Source organism: Phycomyces blakesleeanus (genome assembly GCF_001638985.1).
Source record: "Phycomyces blakesleeanus NRRL 1555(-) unplaced genomic scaffold PHYBLscaffold_7, whole genome shotgun sequence".
NCBI lineage: Eukaryota > Fungi > Mucoromycota > Mucoromycetes > Mucorales > Phycomycetaceae > Phycomyces > Phycomyces blakesleeanus.
The window spans coordinates 236,975-252,134 of record NW_017265140.1 but is presented as its reverse complement, the minus strand read 5'-3'; the positions used below and the strand labels follow the sequence as shown (position 1 = coordinate 252,134).

At 37.6% G+C, this 15,160-nt stretch overlaps 4 protein-coding genes across 4 annotated transcripts; 3 read left to right on the top strand and 1 right to left on the bottom strand.

Annotated features, from left to right (window-relative positions):
• Window positions 1-5,377: 5,377 nt before the first annotated feature.
• PHYBLDRAFT_103841 (cyclin) lies at window positions 5,378-5,569 on the top strand (the record flags this gene model as incomplete). The annotated part of the gene is made up of 1 exon (XM_018427794.1): window positions 5,378-5,569. A coding segment is annotated over one exon (192 nt), but the record flags the coding sequence as incomplete, so codon positions are not given.
• A 2,951-nt stretch (window positions 5,570-8,520) lies between these two features.
• PHYBLDRAFT_166521 (hypothetical protein) lies at window positions 8,521-9,081 on the top strand (the record flags this gene model as incomplete). The annotated part of the gene is made up of 1 exon (XM_018435427.1): window positions 8,521-9,081. One exon carries the CDS (start codon window positions 8,521-8,523, stop codon window positions 9,079-9,081), a length of 561 nt encoding a protein of 186 aa, XP_018293302.1.
• Window positions 9,082-10,152: 1,071 nt separating this feature from the next.
• PHYBLDRAFT_71976 (hypothetical protein) lies at window positions 10,153-11,230 on the bottom strand (the record flags this gene model as incomplete). The annotated part of the gene is made up of 3 exons (XM_018442574.1): window positions 10,153-10,599; window positions 10,672-11,054; window positions 11,122-11,230. 3 exons carry the CDS (start codon window positions 11,228-11,230, stop codon window positions 10,153-10,155), a joined length of 939 nt encoding a protein of 312 aa, XP_018293301.1.
• Window positions 11,231-12,447: 1,217 nt separating this feature from the next.
• Window positions 12,448-14,783, top strand: PHYBLDRAFT_158369 (hypothetical protein). Its single transcript, XM_018433774.1, has 4 exons — window positions 12,448-12,626; window positions 12,719-12,912; window positions 12,983-14,407; window positions 14,498-14,783. Exons 1-3 carry the CDS (start codon window positions 12,566-12,568, stop codon window positions 14,063-14,065), a joined length of 1,338 nt encoding a protein of 445 aa, XP_018293300.1. The 5' UTR covers window positions 12,448-12,565; the 3' UTR covers window positions 14,066-14,407; window positions 14,498-14,783.
• The last annotated feature ends 377 nt before the right edge of the window (window positions 14,784-15,160 follow it).

The following is a 15,160-nucleotide window of genomic DNA, read 5'->3' as shown; positions in this document are numbered from 1 at the left end:
CACCCGAGTTTCTTTAGTGTAAATCAAGCATATAGTATTCAACACTCTAGGATTGTACATTTGTCCATTCAAGCTTTCACCTTTTTGATTTTAAACAAATCATCTCAATATTTCTTCTTTTGACAGCCCAAAGGTTTCCCATTTTTCTTTTTTGCAAGATGTATGGATTGATATTAAAATGTAGGGAGTCGAATGATTGTTTGCATTTGTTGGTTGTTGTTGTTGTTGTTGTTTTTTTTTTTTTTTTTTTTTGATAAATCAACACAGTAATACTAATAGTAAGATAGCCTTGAATCTAAAGGTTTCAAAATTCAAAGCAAATCTAATAACATTACATACACTACCTTGAAGCTTTTCTTTTCTCTTCATAAAAGAAATACATTGTATAGCAGATTTGATCAATCCCGAGTCGTTTCTCCAATTGTCTATATTTTGCTTTTGTTCTCGTACATATTTTAATTTTTATTTGATTGGATAGGGCTTTTTAAATAAAGGGTAAAGAAAAGAAAGAAGGGGGAAAATTGTATAGATTATTATTTTAAAGAAAATACATATTTTATATTATTTATTGGAATCAGCATCTTTAAAATCCTCTATATACATATATTTTTCTGTATTTAATCTAACAGTCAATTTATCAAAAATTTAATTACGAATTTTTCTTTTCTTTTTTTTTTTTGGTACAAAATTTATTTAAATATATAAATATAATATAAATAATAAATAAATAAAAAAAAGTGTGGCTAAGTATAGGCCACGTAAACGAAAAAATTAAAAAAAAAAAAAATTGCTTGCTGACATAGATGGAGGCTGGGTATGTATGGACCACAAAGGGTTGGGAGCTGAGTCCGGTCCAACTAAAAGTGTCCTTGGTAGAAAATAAATAAATAAATAAATAAAAATAAACTTGTATGACGTAATAGCATGCCGCCTAGATTGTGATTGTGATTTTGTTGTAGTGACTTTCAGTCCTACAGTTTTGGCGAGCCTTTTTTTTTTTCCTTGTTTTTTTTCTTGTTTCTTTTTCTGAAATAAGATATAAGCATCAGTTACTTTTAGTATGTCAGGATCCAAAGGCACCTATGGTGGTGATGACCATCATCAATGTAAAATACTCTCTCTCTTTTTTTTTTTAAAAAAAAATCAAGTTATTTATTTATTTGATTTAATGTCTCAATTTCTTCAGATGAAAGCCATGGCTCTTCAGCTCATCAATCACGACCTCAGCAAACTACTGAAGCTACAGGGGGGGACCAGTCGTCATCAGCGAACTGGTATTCTGGGAATGTAGCTGATAATTCAGCCTACTACTCTTACGACCCTCAATCGTATGCTCAGTACCAAGGCAGCAGCAATACAGGTGGCGAGTATAGCGCGTATGGAACTGACTATAAGAACACAGCACCTTCGCACGACAGCTATGGTGATCGACAGGAGTCAGGAATGTCCAACTATGGAAGGTATGACCGTTCTGATAGATCACGTCAAAGCAGACCTCCTCCTGTCGATGAATCTTCGGGTAAGCATATGTATATAATAATAATAATAATAAAAGAGAGAGAAAGAGAAAAGTGGTCGAGTGGGCTATTTTTTCTTTCTTTCTTTCTTTTCTTGTTGCTTGTTAGCTTTTTGGTAGCTTTGGCAATAATAGAGAAAAAGAAAGAGAGAAAGAGAGAGGGATATGTAGATGTGCATGTATGTCCCTTCTTTTTTGTATTGATAGGATTTGATTAGACGGTATCCAGAAGCAAGCCGACACGATTTATATCAGCAACCTCCCCCAGGATGTAGACGAAGAGAAACTCGCAGCCCATTTTGGATCTATTGGAGTACTTAAGATTGACCGAAAGACCCGGAAGCCAAAGAGTATGTCTCGTGGGCCAGCGACAACCTGAAAGAGGACGCTGGAATCTTAACTTAATCTGTCTTTCAGTCTGGATTTATTTTGACAAGACGACGAACCTTCCCAAGGGTGATGGTAAAGTGCAAGGCTATATAGTTTTCTAGGTTGTCAGGGTATCAATTGGTTTTTATGGTTTGTGTTCCATAGCCACATTGACCTACGATGATCCACCATCTGCCGATGCTGCCATTGACTGGTTTGGAGGTAAGAAACAAAGAAAGACATTAAAAACACACACACACATATATATATATATATATGAATGTCTTGATGATTAAATTATGGAATGATTATTTCTTTCTCCTTTTAAAGGCAAGGAATTCATGGGTAATATCATTCAAGTTTCCAAGGCAGAAAGAAAGACCAATGGTCCTCGTAAGTGATTCTGAATAATTTTTTTTAAAAAAAAATCATCTTTATTTTATTTGATGACCAACTATTTTATATAGCTGTCGGAGGTCGCTTTGGTGGTGGTGGTGGCGGCGGCCGTGGCGGAAACAGTGGCGGAGGTGGTTTCCGTGGTGGAGACAGTGGCCGCGGTGGTGGTGGTGGTTACGGTGGTGGAGGTGGTGGCCGTGGTGGTTACGGTGGCGGAGGAGGTAATGCACCACCACCCAAGGAAGGTGACTGGACTTGTGAAGGGTAAGCTATCATTACTATTACTACTACTACTATGATTATTGTTATTTCTTGTTACTTGGAATGATACACAGGCGCGTAATACGTTGCTATTATTATCTCTTGTCGTGTATTTTAGATGCAGTGCCAACAATTTTGCCCGCCGTAACGAGTGCTTTAAATGTCACGCACGCCGTCCAGCAGATTCGATGGGTGGCTCGAGCAACCGAGGTGGAGGTGGCGGTGGTGGATACCGTGGAAGAGACCGAAACGATGACGGTGGCCGTTCAGGTGGTGGTGGTGGAGGAGGAAGAGGAGGAGACCGACGCGATGATTATGGTCGTCATGCGGGTGGTGGGCGCGATGATTCATACAGAAAGGACAGACATGAGAGACGTGATCGACCTTATTAAGCGGACGATCGATTTTTTTTCAATCAGCGTATTATTTTAGTATAATTATTTTATATATACATTTTTTTTTTTCTTTTTTTCTTTACTTTACCTTGCTTTCTTATTCGCACACGGGGCGAGCCGTAAAAGGCGAATAAAACAGTGTGTTGACTGAAAACAAAGTGACGTAAAAAATATATGGACAAAGAAGTGCCCCTGAAAAAAAAAAAACTTTTGGCGTATTGAAGAAGTCAAGTTAATAATCTCTTTTCAGCTAATGATGTATATATATATATATATAAAATAAAGAAGGGGGAGCCATGTGAGCCGGTAGCCATGGTAATAGAAGCTGTCGAATTACCTTTTTAGTGGGAGAGAGTCTTTGTGGGTTTAACTCGAGGTCAGCCATGCAGATGCCTTTTTCATCCAGGTTGGGTCTTTGCCACACAACCTACACCAGAATTAAAGCACGAGATAAAATGGAGTTGTAATAATGAGCACAAGTGGCGATACCTCATATGGTGCTTCTAGGCTCACACACCTCCATCACTCAGTTTAAAATCCGTGAAACCCTTTAGCACTGTAAAACTTTTTTTTGTTCTACTTTGCCCCCCCACTCTGCCTGCCTGCCTGCCTGCCTGCCTGCCTGTCTCTTTTTCTCACTATCTTTATAACCCTCAATTTTTTTCCCCTCTCTTTTATCTCACTCCAACTCCCACTTTGGTTTCGCTGTTGTCGGCGATTGCTTTTGATTGATTACTGTATTTAGTTTTGTGTAAAATAAGATGGAATATATATGTATCCCTTGTTTTTCTCTTTTACTCTTCTTTAACCAAACACCAAGCCTATTTTGTCTTGTAAATTCTCTAAAATAAACAAATAAATAGAGGTCTTTAGTATATGAAGAAAATAGAATAGATTGATATGAATGAAACCAAAAAATAAATAATAATATTTTTTAATTTTTTGTGTGAATATAACATGATACAACAAAGAACAAATTAAAATGGTTGCTATATTATTTATATATATATATATATATGATATGAATGAATGAATGAATGAAAATAGTAAAAAGTTGTTTGATTGGTAACAGGGATTCCATTTGAAAAATCGGCTCCGACAAGCCATATGGCTATTATGATTTGTAGCCTTTGTGTCCTCCCCCAAAAAAGCTCCCTTTGCACACCGCACATTTACTATCAAGTATTATTCCTATTGTTCTCAGCCAGAGATCCCTTTCTTTTTTATATATACTTTTCCTCATTAAGTTCCATCTACTTGACTTGGTGTTTGTATACAATATATATATATATATACATCTAATTATACCAGTCTTTTTTTTTTCTCTCTCTCTCTCCCTATCTTCAATCACCTCCTGGACCCCTCATTTCTCCTTTACTTATTAGTCTTTCAGTAGACTAAATATCCCAATAAAAAAAAATATATACGCACACAGAAAATATAGGCCTCCCCCTTTTTTTTTTCTTTTTTCTTTTTTCTTGATTTATTTGTAGAATCCTCTTTCTCTATCTTTTTCTTCTTTTCTTTCTCTCTTTCCCTTCTTATTACTGTTCAATCTCTTTCTCTATTCTTCATGACTTCTTTATTGGCAGCCGGTCCATATGCATCCATCTCTCTTCCTCTACCCTCTCGCTACAAACGCAACGACCAAATTTCGGTTACCCAAACACTCTCAAGTGTTCGCTACTCGGTCCCAACCAGTAACAGCAGTAACAACAGTAACAACAGTAACAACAGTCTCAATCTGCCGGATTATGGCCATTCGACCACCTTCCAGCCGAGTGTAGACAAGTTTAGCTTCGGTATCCAAAACAACGCCCACTTTAACACAGATCCAGAAATGTACGCCCTCCGCAACATGCTATCTGCTCAGAATACACTCGCACCTTCCATTATCACCACCAATACCACCAATACCACCACCATCACCAATACCAATACCAATACCAATACCAATACCAATGCCAATAGCAGCAGTAATAGTAATAGTAATAACAACCCTTCTTCTTCTGTTGCTATTCAACGCCCTTTGTCGAATGGGTGCGTGACTGTCAAACGACCATCAGTGAACAGCCGTATGGCTTATGTAGAAGCACTTGTGGGTAAGTACACCAATAAGATATTAAAAGGTTTGATTGATTGGCTGACCAAAAGGTTTGGATAATTAGATACAAATGCGCTCCTTATAGAGTCCATATGGTATTCATCGTCACCCTCTACCAAGACTGCCGCCGTCGTCCCCCTGCGCACCTTTATCCAGGAGGTCCTCAAACGATCCCGGGCCATCTATTCAACCCTCCAGACCTCACTCTTTTACCTTTTCCGGTCCAGACCGGCGATCATGGAGAGTCTTCAGAAGAGAGTGAATGGTCAGGAAGGCTGCATGCGTTCGTGCAACCACTCTGTCCGATGTGAGAGCGCGTACATTCGATGTGGCCGTCGCATGTTTCTTGCAAGTCTGATTGTGGCATCCAAATTTGTCCAAGACAAAACATACCGCAATTCGGCTTGGGCCAAGATTGCTGGACTTCCGGTAGCCGAGATTAATGCAGCCGAGCGTATCTTTCTTGAACTGATTGACTATCGACTTTACATTGCCCAGCCGACATTTGAGCAGTGGCACCATATGTTGCACATGCATGTTGCCGCCAAAACACAAAACCAGCCAACTACCTTGCACGATCTGTCTTGCCTACCCTTTTCGGATACCAACTCTGCAGTCCAGAAAAAGCCAAGCACCACAAACACAACCACACATAATACTAACAATACCATCATCACCACATCAGCTTCCCAACGTTCTGGTTGGTCAGTCACACAGTCTCCAACCTCCTTTGCGCCTCGCCAACCTAGTCCTCTCCAACAACAAGTTCATTCAAACCAACCATACACATCCCAGCCACAACATCATACAAGAAAATCCACTGCGGATTCTTGTGAATGTCATTCCCGCACATCAAGAAAAAGAGGAATTATGGACATTCAGACTCACGACGAGAATTTGAATAGTAATAGTAATATTATAAGCAAACGCTGGACGGTTCTTTCAACTCTCTCGTCACCTCTGTCTTGTTCACCTCACTCAATCGGATCCAATTCCTCACCTTCAACACAGCCTCATCCTCCAGTCCTTTCACTCCCTTCGTCTTCAAATTCATCACCTGCCCACACTCCTCTTCAGATCTCACCCATTCGCATCGCACACCCACCCCACGATTACGATTATAATCATCACCACCTCAATCTTAACCTTAACCTCAACAATCATCACATCCGCTCCTTTGCTGTCTATACTCCCCCAATGGGCACCAAGCGCGACTACCCAGACGACAATCTATCTGGCTATGCCGTATCAAGTGTCCGTGAAACCAAACGAAAACAGTGCCGCGTCCGATACTAAATCAAACAATCAATCACTCAACGACCCCCAGCCCTTTCCTTTCTATTAATTTTTATTTACTATGAAGAAAGAAATTATTTTTATTCATTCTTTACTTTCGACATTTAAACATGGACCCTTTATTTTACTTCTTCCTTTTCATATACGAACACATAAATCCTGTCCACAAGCCTTGCCCGTCCAACGAAAAAAAAATCAAAAAAAAAGCGACAAACCAAACGAAATGAAGAAATATCCGTACCGCACTCCTTTTATTCCAATTTTTTTTTATTCTTCTTCTACTTCTTTATGCCACCTTTTCCCCTTTATTATTTTTACTTCTTTTCATTATTACCATTACTACCATTTTTTTTCTACTACGACGCGTGCCAAAAACCAAAACCAAAACCAAAACCAAAAAACAAAAACACACCATGCATTTCATATCAAAGCAAATTTTCTTTAAAAATCATTTTTTTTCTATAGCATCTATTTTACCTTTATCAATCTATATACATAACTTTATCTTTATTATACATATCTATACATAACAGGTCGCCCACATACATATACATATATATATATATATATATATATATACTGGGCCACCAACACGAACGTACATAGCATTTTCTACTTCTTTATATCATTATCATTATCATTATCATTATTACTATTATTATTACTACTACTATCTACACCTTCCCCTCTCTCATTATTTTGTTGTTGTTTTTTTTTATTATTATTATACATATAAATCTATATACACTTGTTATATCTACAAGTATGTGGGTGTGGGAAAGTGTACAATACAGTACAGTACATTTCTTCTTTTTTCTCTCTTACTTTAAAGTAAAAAACTGAATTGTAATAAGAGATTATTATTATTATTATTAGTATTTTTAAAAACACTATTAGAAAATATTAAAAATATTAGAATTACAAATCTGTACCACATCATGTCTTTTTTTTTTTTTGAAAAAAAAAAGTATTTAAACCAGTAAATTCAATAGAACAATAAGATCACCCAAATTTCTGGGAAATACAACTTACAAGTCGCCTGTTCAATACAATACAATACAATAGATTAATCTTTATTTTCAGACTCTGTTTGTGTATTCTAGTAAACTCTACAGTACTTCAAGACTCTATTCATCTTTACTACCAAACTTGGTCATCTTCCTTTTTTCTATTATATTCTAAATATCATGTGAACTAGTCTGTGATACTCATCATTTATTGTCTAGTACGAATGCAAAATAATAATAAAAAAAAACAAAAAAAAAATATTGCCGCATTGACCACCTACGAATATAGTTAATTGCCATGTGGGATTACAATGGAAATATAATATAATACAATAATAAATATATATATTGTGTAAAGATGCACGAATACAAAACCCTGATGAGCAGATTATGGATATCAGACGTCATCCAATTTTAACCAAAATAGCATATTATACACCCAAACGCACATGTATATATATATATATATATATATTTAATCAATATCCATGGCAACTAACCATGACAACATATTAATCCGAGATGTTATATTTTCTTTTTCTTTATATATATATAATTATTTATTTATTTTCATACAAGTATGTACATAGTGTACATAGTGTGTGTGTGTGTGTGAATCTTGGATAACTGCTGATAATTTTCTTTATAAATATTACATAAGATAAATAAATCAACCTATTTGGCGCACAAAAATAAAACCATCAATGACGATTAGATACATACCCGTATCATCTACACCAATAAGCTTATTATTATTATTATCATAGGAAGAAGAAGAAGAAGCAAAGAAAAATTGGCTTGGCAGTCACCCCACAAATGGGTTTGTTGCTTTGGTTTACAGATACACTCTTTTTCAAATCACTTGGCACAATTTTTTTTTTTTTTTTTTCGTTTTTGGCACAAATTAAAATTCAGCTTGACACACTATAACTTCTTAGAGCATCCACAGCAGATTGGGTAAAATTAGCAGTGTATGTAAAAAAAGCCCTGGATGTTTTTGTGAATTGTTAAATTTAAAAAGCCGGTAATTATTATTGAGAAATAATCAGTTAAAACTTTTAGTTAAGCAAACCGCTGGGGATGAAAAGATCTAAATTTTCTAGCTAAATTAACATTCTTGTTAAATTTACACAGACCGCTGTGGATGCTCTAAGGTTTGGCCAATTTCATTACATCATGTGGCACAACTTGTTAATAAAACTGGCACAATCTTCATTCAATATAAACATTACTATTCTTTTATTCTTTACCTATAACATCCCATTACAATTTTTCCATGAGGATGGACAAGGGAACGCTATGAACGAAGATGGTCGTGAGCCTGTTTTATCCGAAGTAGATCTGGAAGCACTTCCTTTGGATACTATTACAAATTTTGATATACATTCTGATTTGAAACCTCCAGAGAAGGATGTGAAGCAAAAAGCTCCAGATGTAGTCGACAAGAGAGGTTCAGCAGGAAAGACTGAGCGTCGGATTATAAGAAAACATGGTGATGATATCAGGGCATTATCTTTCTTCCATGTGTATGAGAAAGGCTTAAGCATTTCAAAAGCTGCGAAAACAGTTGGTATTCCACCCAAAACAGCTGACAATTGGTACAAAGCAGACCAGGCTGAGATAGAAAAGAGATTCAAAACAGATCAGGACAATCCAAATTATAAAAGTAACGAGGCAATTGAGGATAAAGAAGCAAAGCCTGGAAGAAAAAAAAAAGATCTTAGGATCAGATCATAAAGAGTTTCTCCAGCAAACGTATGGTGATAATCCATCTGCAACCGTAGATCAAGCAGTAGAAGCGTTGACACAGCAGTTTAAAGGCCTGAAAGTTTCTCCATCTACAGTCCGTAGATATATGAAAAATGATTGCGCTCTTAGCTTGAAGAGGGCCTATTTTTATTCAGTTGAAATAAATTCACCCGCCAAAATTCAAGAGAGATATGAATGGGTAGTTCGATGGTCAAAGACCGATTTGGATTTTTGAGACCAACTGTGTTTTTTGTTGACGAAGCAGCATTTCACGTCAATTCGAAAAGAACAATGGCTTGGCCAAAAAAAAGGGGGAGAGAGTGATAGTTGAAACACCTACAACAAGGGCGAAAACCACGACGATCTTAGGTGCTATATCGCCTTTTGGTGTCATTAATGTCAAAGTCAGAAGGCCATATCAAGCACCCTCAAAGAAACGAAAGCTCCCAGGTTCCTCTAAAGTGGTAAAATCAACAGGCACCGTAACTGGTCATTATTTCAATTTCTTAACAGATACACTGGATGTTATGGATAAGCACGAGCAGTTTAAAAACTTTTATATCATCATGGATAATGTACCAATACACAAGCATGAAGATATCTTAAGATATATAGTAAACAGAGGATATGGTTGCGTATATCTTCCTTCGTATTCTCCAGAATTGAACCCAATTGAACAATTCTGGTCGGTAGTCAAGAGCAAACTTAAAAGGGAAAAACTTTTACAGTCAGAGACTTTCAGTGCAAGAATCTTTGATGCTTGTAACAAAGTTCTTTACAGTGACTTGAAAGGATTCTGCCATTATTCTGCGTCGAAATGACAAGTTTGTTTTGATATATAAGCTGCTTTGATTTTTGGCACGCTATATGCCATTATTTTGTGCTATACTAAAATAAAAAAAAATCGTGCCAAGTGATTTGAAAAAGAGTGTACCATTGACTAAATAGAGTAATTACAAATTTGTAGCTAAGGTAGTACATCCATATACAGTTACTATTAATGAGGACTTGACAACGAAAGTATTCTCAACATGGTTTCAAATGATCAACCTATTTTCTTTATATGTAAAAACCTTTATTTATTTTTGCTCGGTAATAGGAACGTTTCATGGATGCAGCATTGGAATAGGTAGAGAACAATCCATGGCCTTTTCCTTGCTGGTATACAGCTTTCCAAGAAATCTGATCTCCCTCATTGAGCTTTTGAATACAATTTTTCACGAAGTCCCAGTTAGCGTCAGTTTTTTGGGGTAGTGTTTGTAAATTAGGGTGAGAATCAGCAGCAGTGGAAGGCTGTTTGAACTTCTCTTGACATGAACTGACTAACAAAATTGTGTTTTTAAGACATGATATAGCCGCATTGTTGTCATGGTCGTTTTCTTGAAGGTGTAGTACTTCTTCCAGCCGAGTCTTCATCTCATTGGAAAAGGACAAAAAACCGTCAATGATGTGATCATGATCCAAAATGGTAGTTCCGACATGATGTTGAGCCAAACGATATAAAAGCTATATTGTTTGATCAGAATTATATGGTGAGCGAATGAGGGATGAATCTCGTCGCATCAAGAACAAACATACACTGACAAAGGGGATCAAAGGCTGTTGTAAGTTTTCTTCTAAACTACTTCGATCAAAAATAAAGCAAGATGGAACCCAAGGATGGCAGGGATAGTGGATGAGTAATGGGTCTGATTTGCGTTTTCTGATTCTGTTCATTATTTCAAATCTTATTGAGGAGATAGGAAAAATTAAAACTATAGGCAAAACACCGGATTGTTTCTCTAAGGAAAGGCAGTAACCAAGGAGACGTCGCATGAAGTTGTCATCCACCACGTGTTGTACTTCAATGACTACTGGAGGCAGGGTACTATCGTATTCATTGCAAATAAATAAAACATCAGATCTAGAGCCATTGATCCATTCAGGTGGATTTGCTCTATACTTATCCTTAGCTCTGGTTCCTATCAAGTGAGAATAAAAATAAAAATAAAATAAAATAAAAACCAAATAATCGCGTGAGATTCATACCAATTACATATTCGACGATGAAATTAGTGATTTGTTTTTCTTGAAGAACGAGCTTGGAAATCATGCCAGTGCCAGGACGCTGGCACCAAGGAAGAACAATATCCGACATTTAATATATAGAGGTCTTAAATTACCGGTGTCAAGTTTTAAAAGGGGAATCTTACGGACAGCCTGGCAGGACAGCCTGGACAGCCTGGACAGCGTGTACCCTAAGTTTAGGGGGGAATGTATTTCTTGATGAGGGGCGACATTTTTATTCTACCGGAACACAAATCGTGGCCTTTTTTTTTCCGGCATGAAATAACTCTATCTGGCTCCCAAGGATACAGAATATTTGAATAAAGACATTCTTTTGTACTTTTCAGAAAAAGAGCGGATGGTGATTACTTACCAGCTGGTGCTGTCGAACTCTGGGAATATGTAGGTAAAAGAAAGACAAAGGCATGATGCGCGTAAGCAGATCAATATATAACAAGATGTCAAACAAGATTGCGTCAAGATCTGGCAACAACTCCTTATAGTCCTTTGCATAACTGGCTACCGATACAGTACATTTGCGGTTAATTATTATTTCTTTGTTGTCAAGTCTATATTTAGGGCTACTAATTGAATATACAGAATTTGTTTTTCATATGAGACGGCATATTATTAAGTTGCTCAAATACAAGATGTGGCTCTTAAAATAATAAAAGCTAGGTATCTGGCGAGAGATTAATGAATACAAAGTGTAGGGACAAATTAGTAAAGCTAATGGACACAACGAATATAATAAAGTGGGTGTTGTGTTGTGGCAAAATCGAATCAAGTTGCCACAACGCCCAAATAAGGAAATAGGGATATAAAATTCACGAATCATTTTAAACACCGGAAAACTTGCAACAATTCACTAAAATCGCCTATTTTTTTTCTATAGGGTAAGCGACTCAATTTCGACAAATATTGTAGTGGGCATTTTGCCACAACACAACACCCACTCTAATAACCATCTAACCACCAAACTAATCTTGAACACAAAAAAGACTCCCCTTTTTTTCACTACTTAAATCTTTTATAAAATAAAGTAAAATAAAATATTATTCTTAGTAATAATAATAGAAAAACTACTACTACTCCCCCTGTCCCTGTCCCTGTCCCTTGGCTCTTTTTATCTACTACGTAAATGCATATCCATCTATAAAAATGCTGTCGGAAGTCAAATCATAAAGGGAGCACACGGCTGTTTGTTTTTGCAGACCCCACACATATCCTTTAGTCAATTTTTTTTTTATTTTTTGTTTTCTTTTTGATTTTATATTACTGTTATTTCTTGTTACATTTTGGAATCCTCATGTTTAGAGTTGTAGCCCTTGCCAGCAAAAGAGCTGCATCAGGTCGAATTTTAGTCATTCCAGCCAGGCAATTCAAACAATGTCAACCCAGAATTCCAATCATACTTTCTCGGCGGATGCAATCCACAACAGCAACAACTACTACTACTACTACTAATCCAACACCTTGTCAAAAAGGTATGATTCAATATTTGTTTGTTTGTTTGTTTTTTTTTTTTTTTTTTTTTTTAAAAAAAAAAAGGTTACTAGTTTGGCTGAATGACAGACAGTTGATTTAGAGGTATCTCCTTTGGTTAGATACGATGCAATCGTCTCTCAGGGAAAAGTTAGACTTGACAATCACCAGAGGTCCATAATAAAACATCTCGATCGTCTCTGGAGAGATCTCAAACAGTATTCCCCCCAACCTGCAGCCATATCAATCTTGGCTGATGAGAATACCCACAATGGTGTATTTAGCTCTGTACGTTTACTTTTACCATTACATACATAATTATATATAATTATATTAATCACATTTTCGAAACAAGTAGTTTTCAAAGTGGTTCAATAGCGCAAAGCAGAACAAGGACGAAGACCCAAGTGCCTCTACTGCATGGAGCCCAAAGTCAATGTATATCTATGGTGATGTGGGTACCGGAAAGACCATGGTCATGGATCTCTTTTTTGATACCCTGCCTATTACTCGCAAACGCCGAGTCCACTTCCATGCCTTTATGCTCGATATCCATGCACGTATCCACCGCATCAAGACCGAAAACCCAAAACTAGCCAATCCATTAGCACCGATTGCAGACGATTTGTTAAATGATGCATATGTGTTGTGCTTTGATGAGTTTCAAGTCACAGACATCGCAGATGCCATGATCCTCCGAAAGCTCTTCTCGGAACTCTTTGCACGCGGAATCGTGCTCGTAACCACATCAAACAGACACCCAACCGAACTCTACAAAAACGGTATCCAGAGACAATCGTTCCTGCCTTGTATCGATCTCTTGCTCGAAAGATGCCAGGTCCTTAGTCTGGACTCTGGTACAGATTACCGAAAAATCGACCGAGCAACCTCTCACGTCTACTTCCACCCACTCAACCAAAATACCCTCGAACAGATCAATGCCATCACTCGCAAGCTGACCCACAACAAACCCATGACTCCAATGAAGATCGATTTCTTGTCACGCTCACTCGTAATTCCCCATCAGGCCGATGGAGTTGCGCGAGTCAGGTTTGAGGATGTGTGTGCAAGATCACTCAGTGCGGCAGACTATCTTGAGATCGTCAAGAGGTTCCACACAATCATCCTTACTGACATCCCCAAAATGACCATGAAACATCGTGCCGAGGCAAGGCGATTCATTACATTTATCGATGCCATGTATGAGTCAAAGGTGACCTTGATTGCCAGTGCCGAGAATAGCATCATGGAGATCTTTGATGCCGAACAAGGCGAGGATGAGATGGATTCGGGGATGCGGATGATGATGGATGCTCTAGACATGACAGATATCAGCTCTCCCCTTTTCTCAGGGCAAGAAGAAGCATTTGCTTTCCAAAGAGCCCTTTCACGTCTAGTTCAGATGCAGAGCAAGGAATGGGTTAACAAGGAATTATCATGATTATTGATAATATATATATATATATATATGTAAATAGAGAATACTCTAATCATATACAAAAGTAGATTCCTTTTTCTTCTTCTTTCTTTTAGAGATAATATAATATAATATAATATGATATAATATAATATGACATGACATGTCATGATATAAAAGTATGTATATAGATGTGAGTGAGTAAACAAGTAAGTAAGTAAGTAAGTGTTTGTACTGGTATTAGTACTGGTATTCGTTAAATGATATATGTGTATATGCGAGCGTGTATAAGCAGTGTGCACCGGAAAACTTATTGTCCAACTGTTGGTGAATAGGGATCATAAAGTGGCCATGGGTCTTGAATTTCTATCAAAAGAATAAGAAATAAAGAAAAGAAAAAGTCAAAATCAATGCAAAGATAACACTCTAGATCTAATACTCGTATTCTCTACGTACGATTAGTTAGACACATTGGGTCGAACATCGGCTGCACAGAGTGAGGAGTAAGAGGAGTAGGAGGAGGGTATTCAATACTTGACTGGTTTGAACCAAGAGTGTCTGTAGATTCTGTTCGGTAGTGGGATGAAGAAGACCAGCCCGAATACATGTAGTGTCCAGTATCATGTTGCCAAGAACACATGGTATCAGCAGAGTCACTCAAAGGACCATAATATGTATTCGGGTTGGCACTAAACGGCCTCGTGTACACAGGTGGTCTTGAAGACCAGGTATCCAATACTAGTGGCGTAAACGTCGTTGGGAGGACTGAATTCGGCTCACAGTCAGTCGCGGTCATAGTAGTAGTGACTGTGGATGTTGCAGGAGAATGATTCGTGGGAAGAGTATGTCGGCCAGAGTAATGGCCTGGACCCCTTCCACGGACAACAATAGGCACAGATTGCCGACTGGCAATACAGACACTTCCGTGAGTGTATTCTGCCATCAATTGGACACTCAGAGTGTAGTGCTGCTGAACAGACTTCTTTCTATTGTTGTTTGCCGTAGCCGTCCTGAACTGGATGCGCTCAAAAATGGCTTCTGTCTCAATTCTACGTGGTTTGTGACCAAGCTCACCGTTGCTAGGCTGGACAAGGATAGGTTGGGGGAGTGACTGAGGAC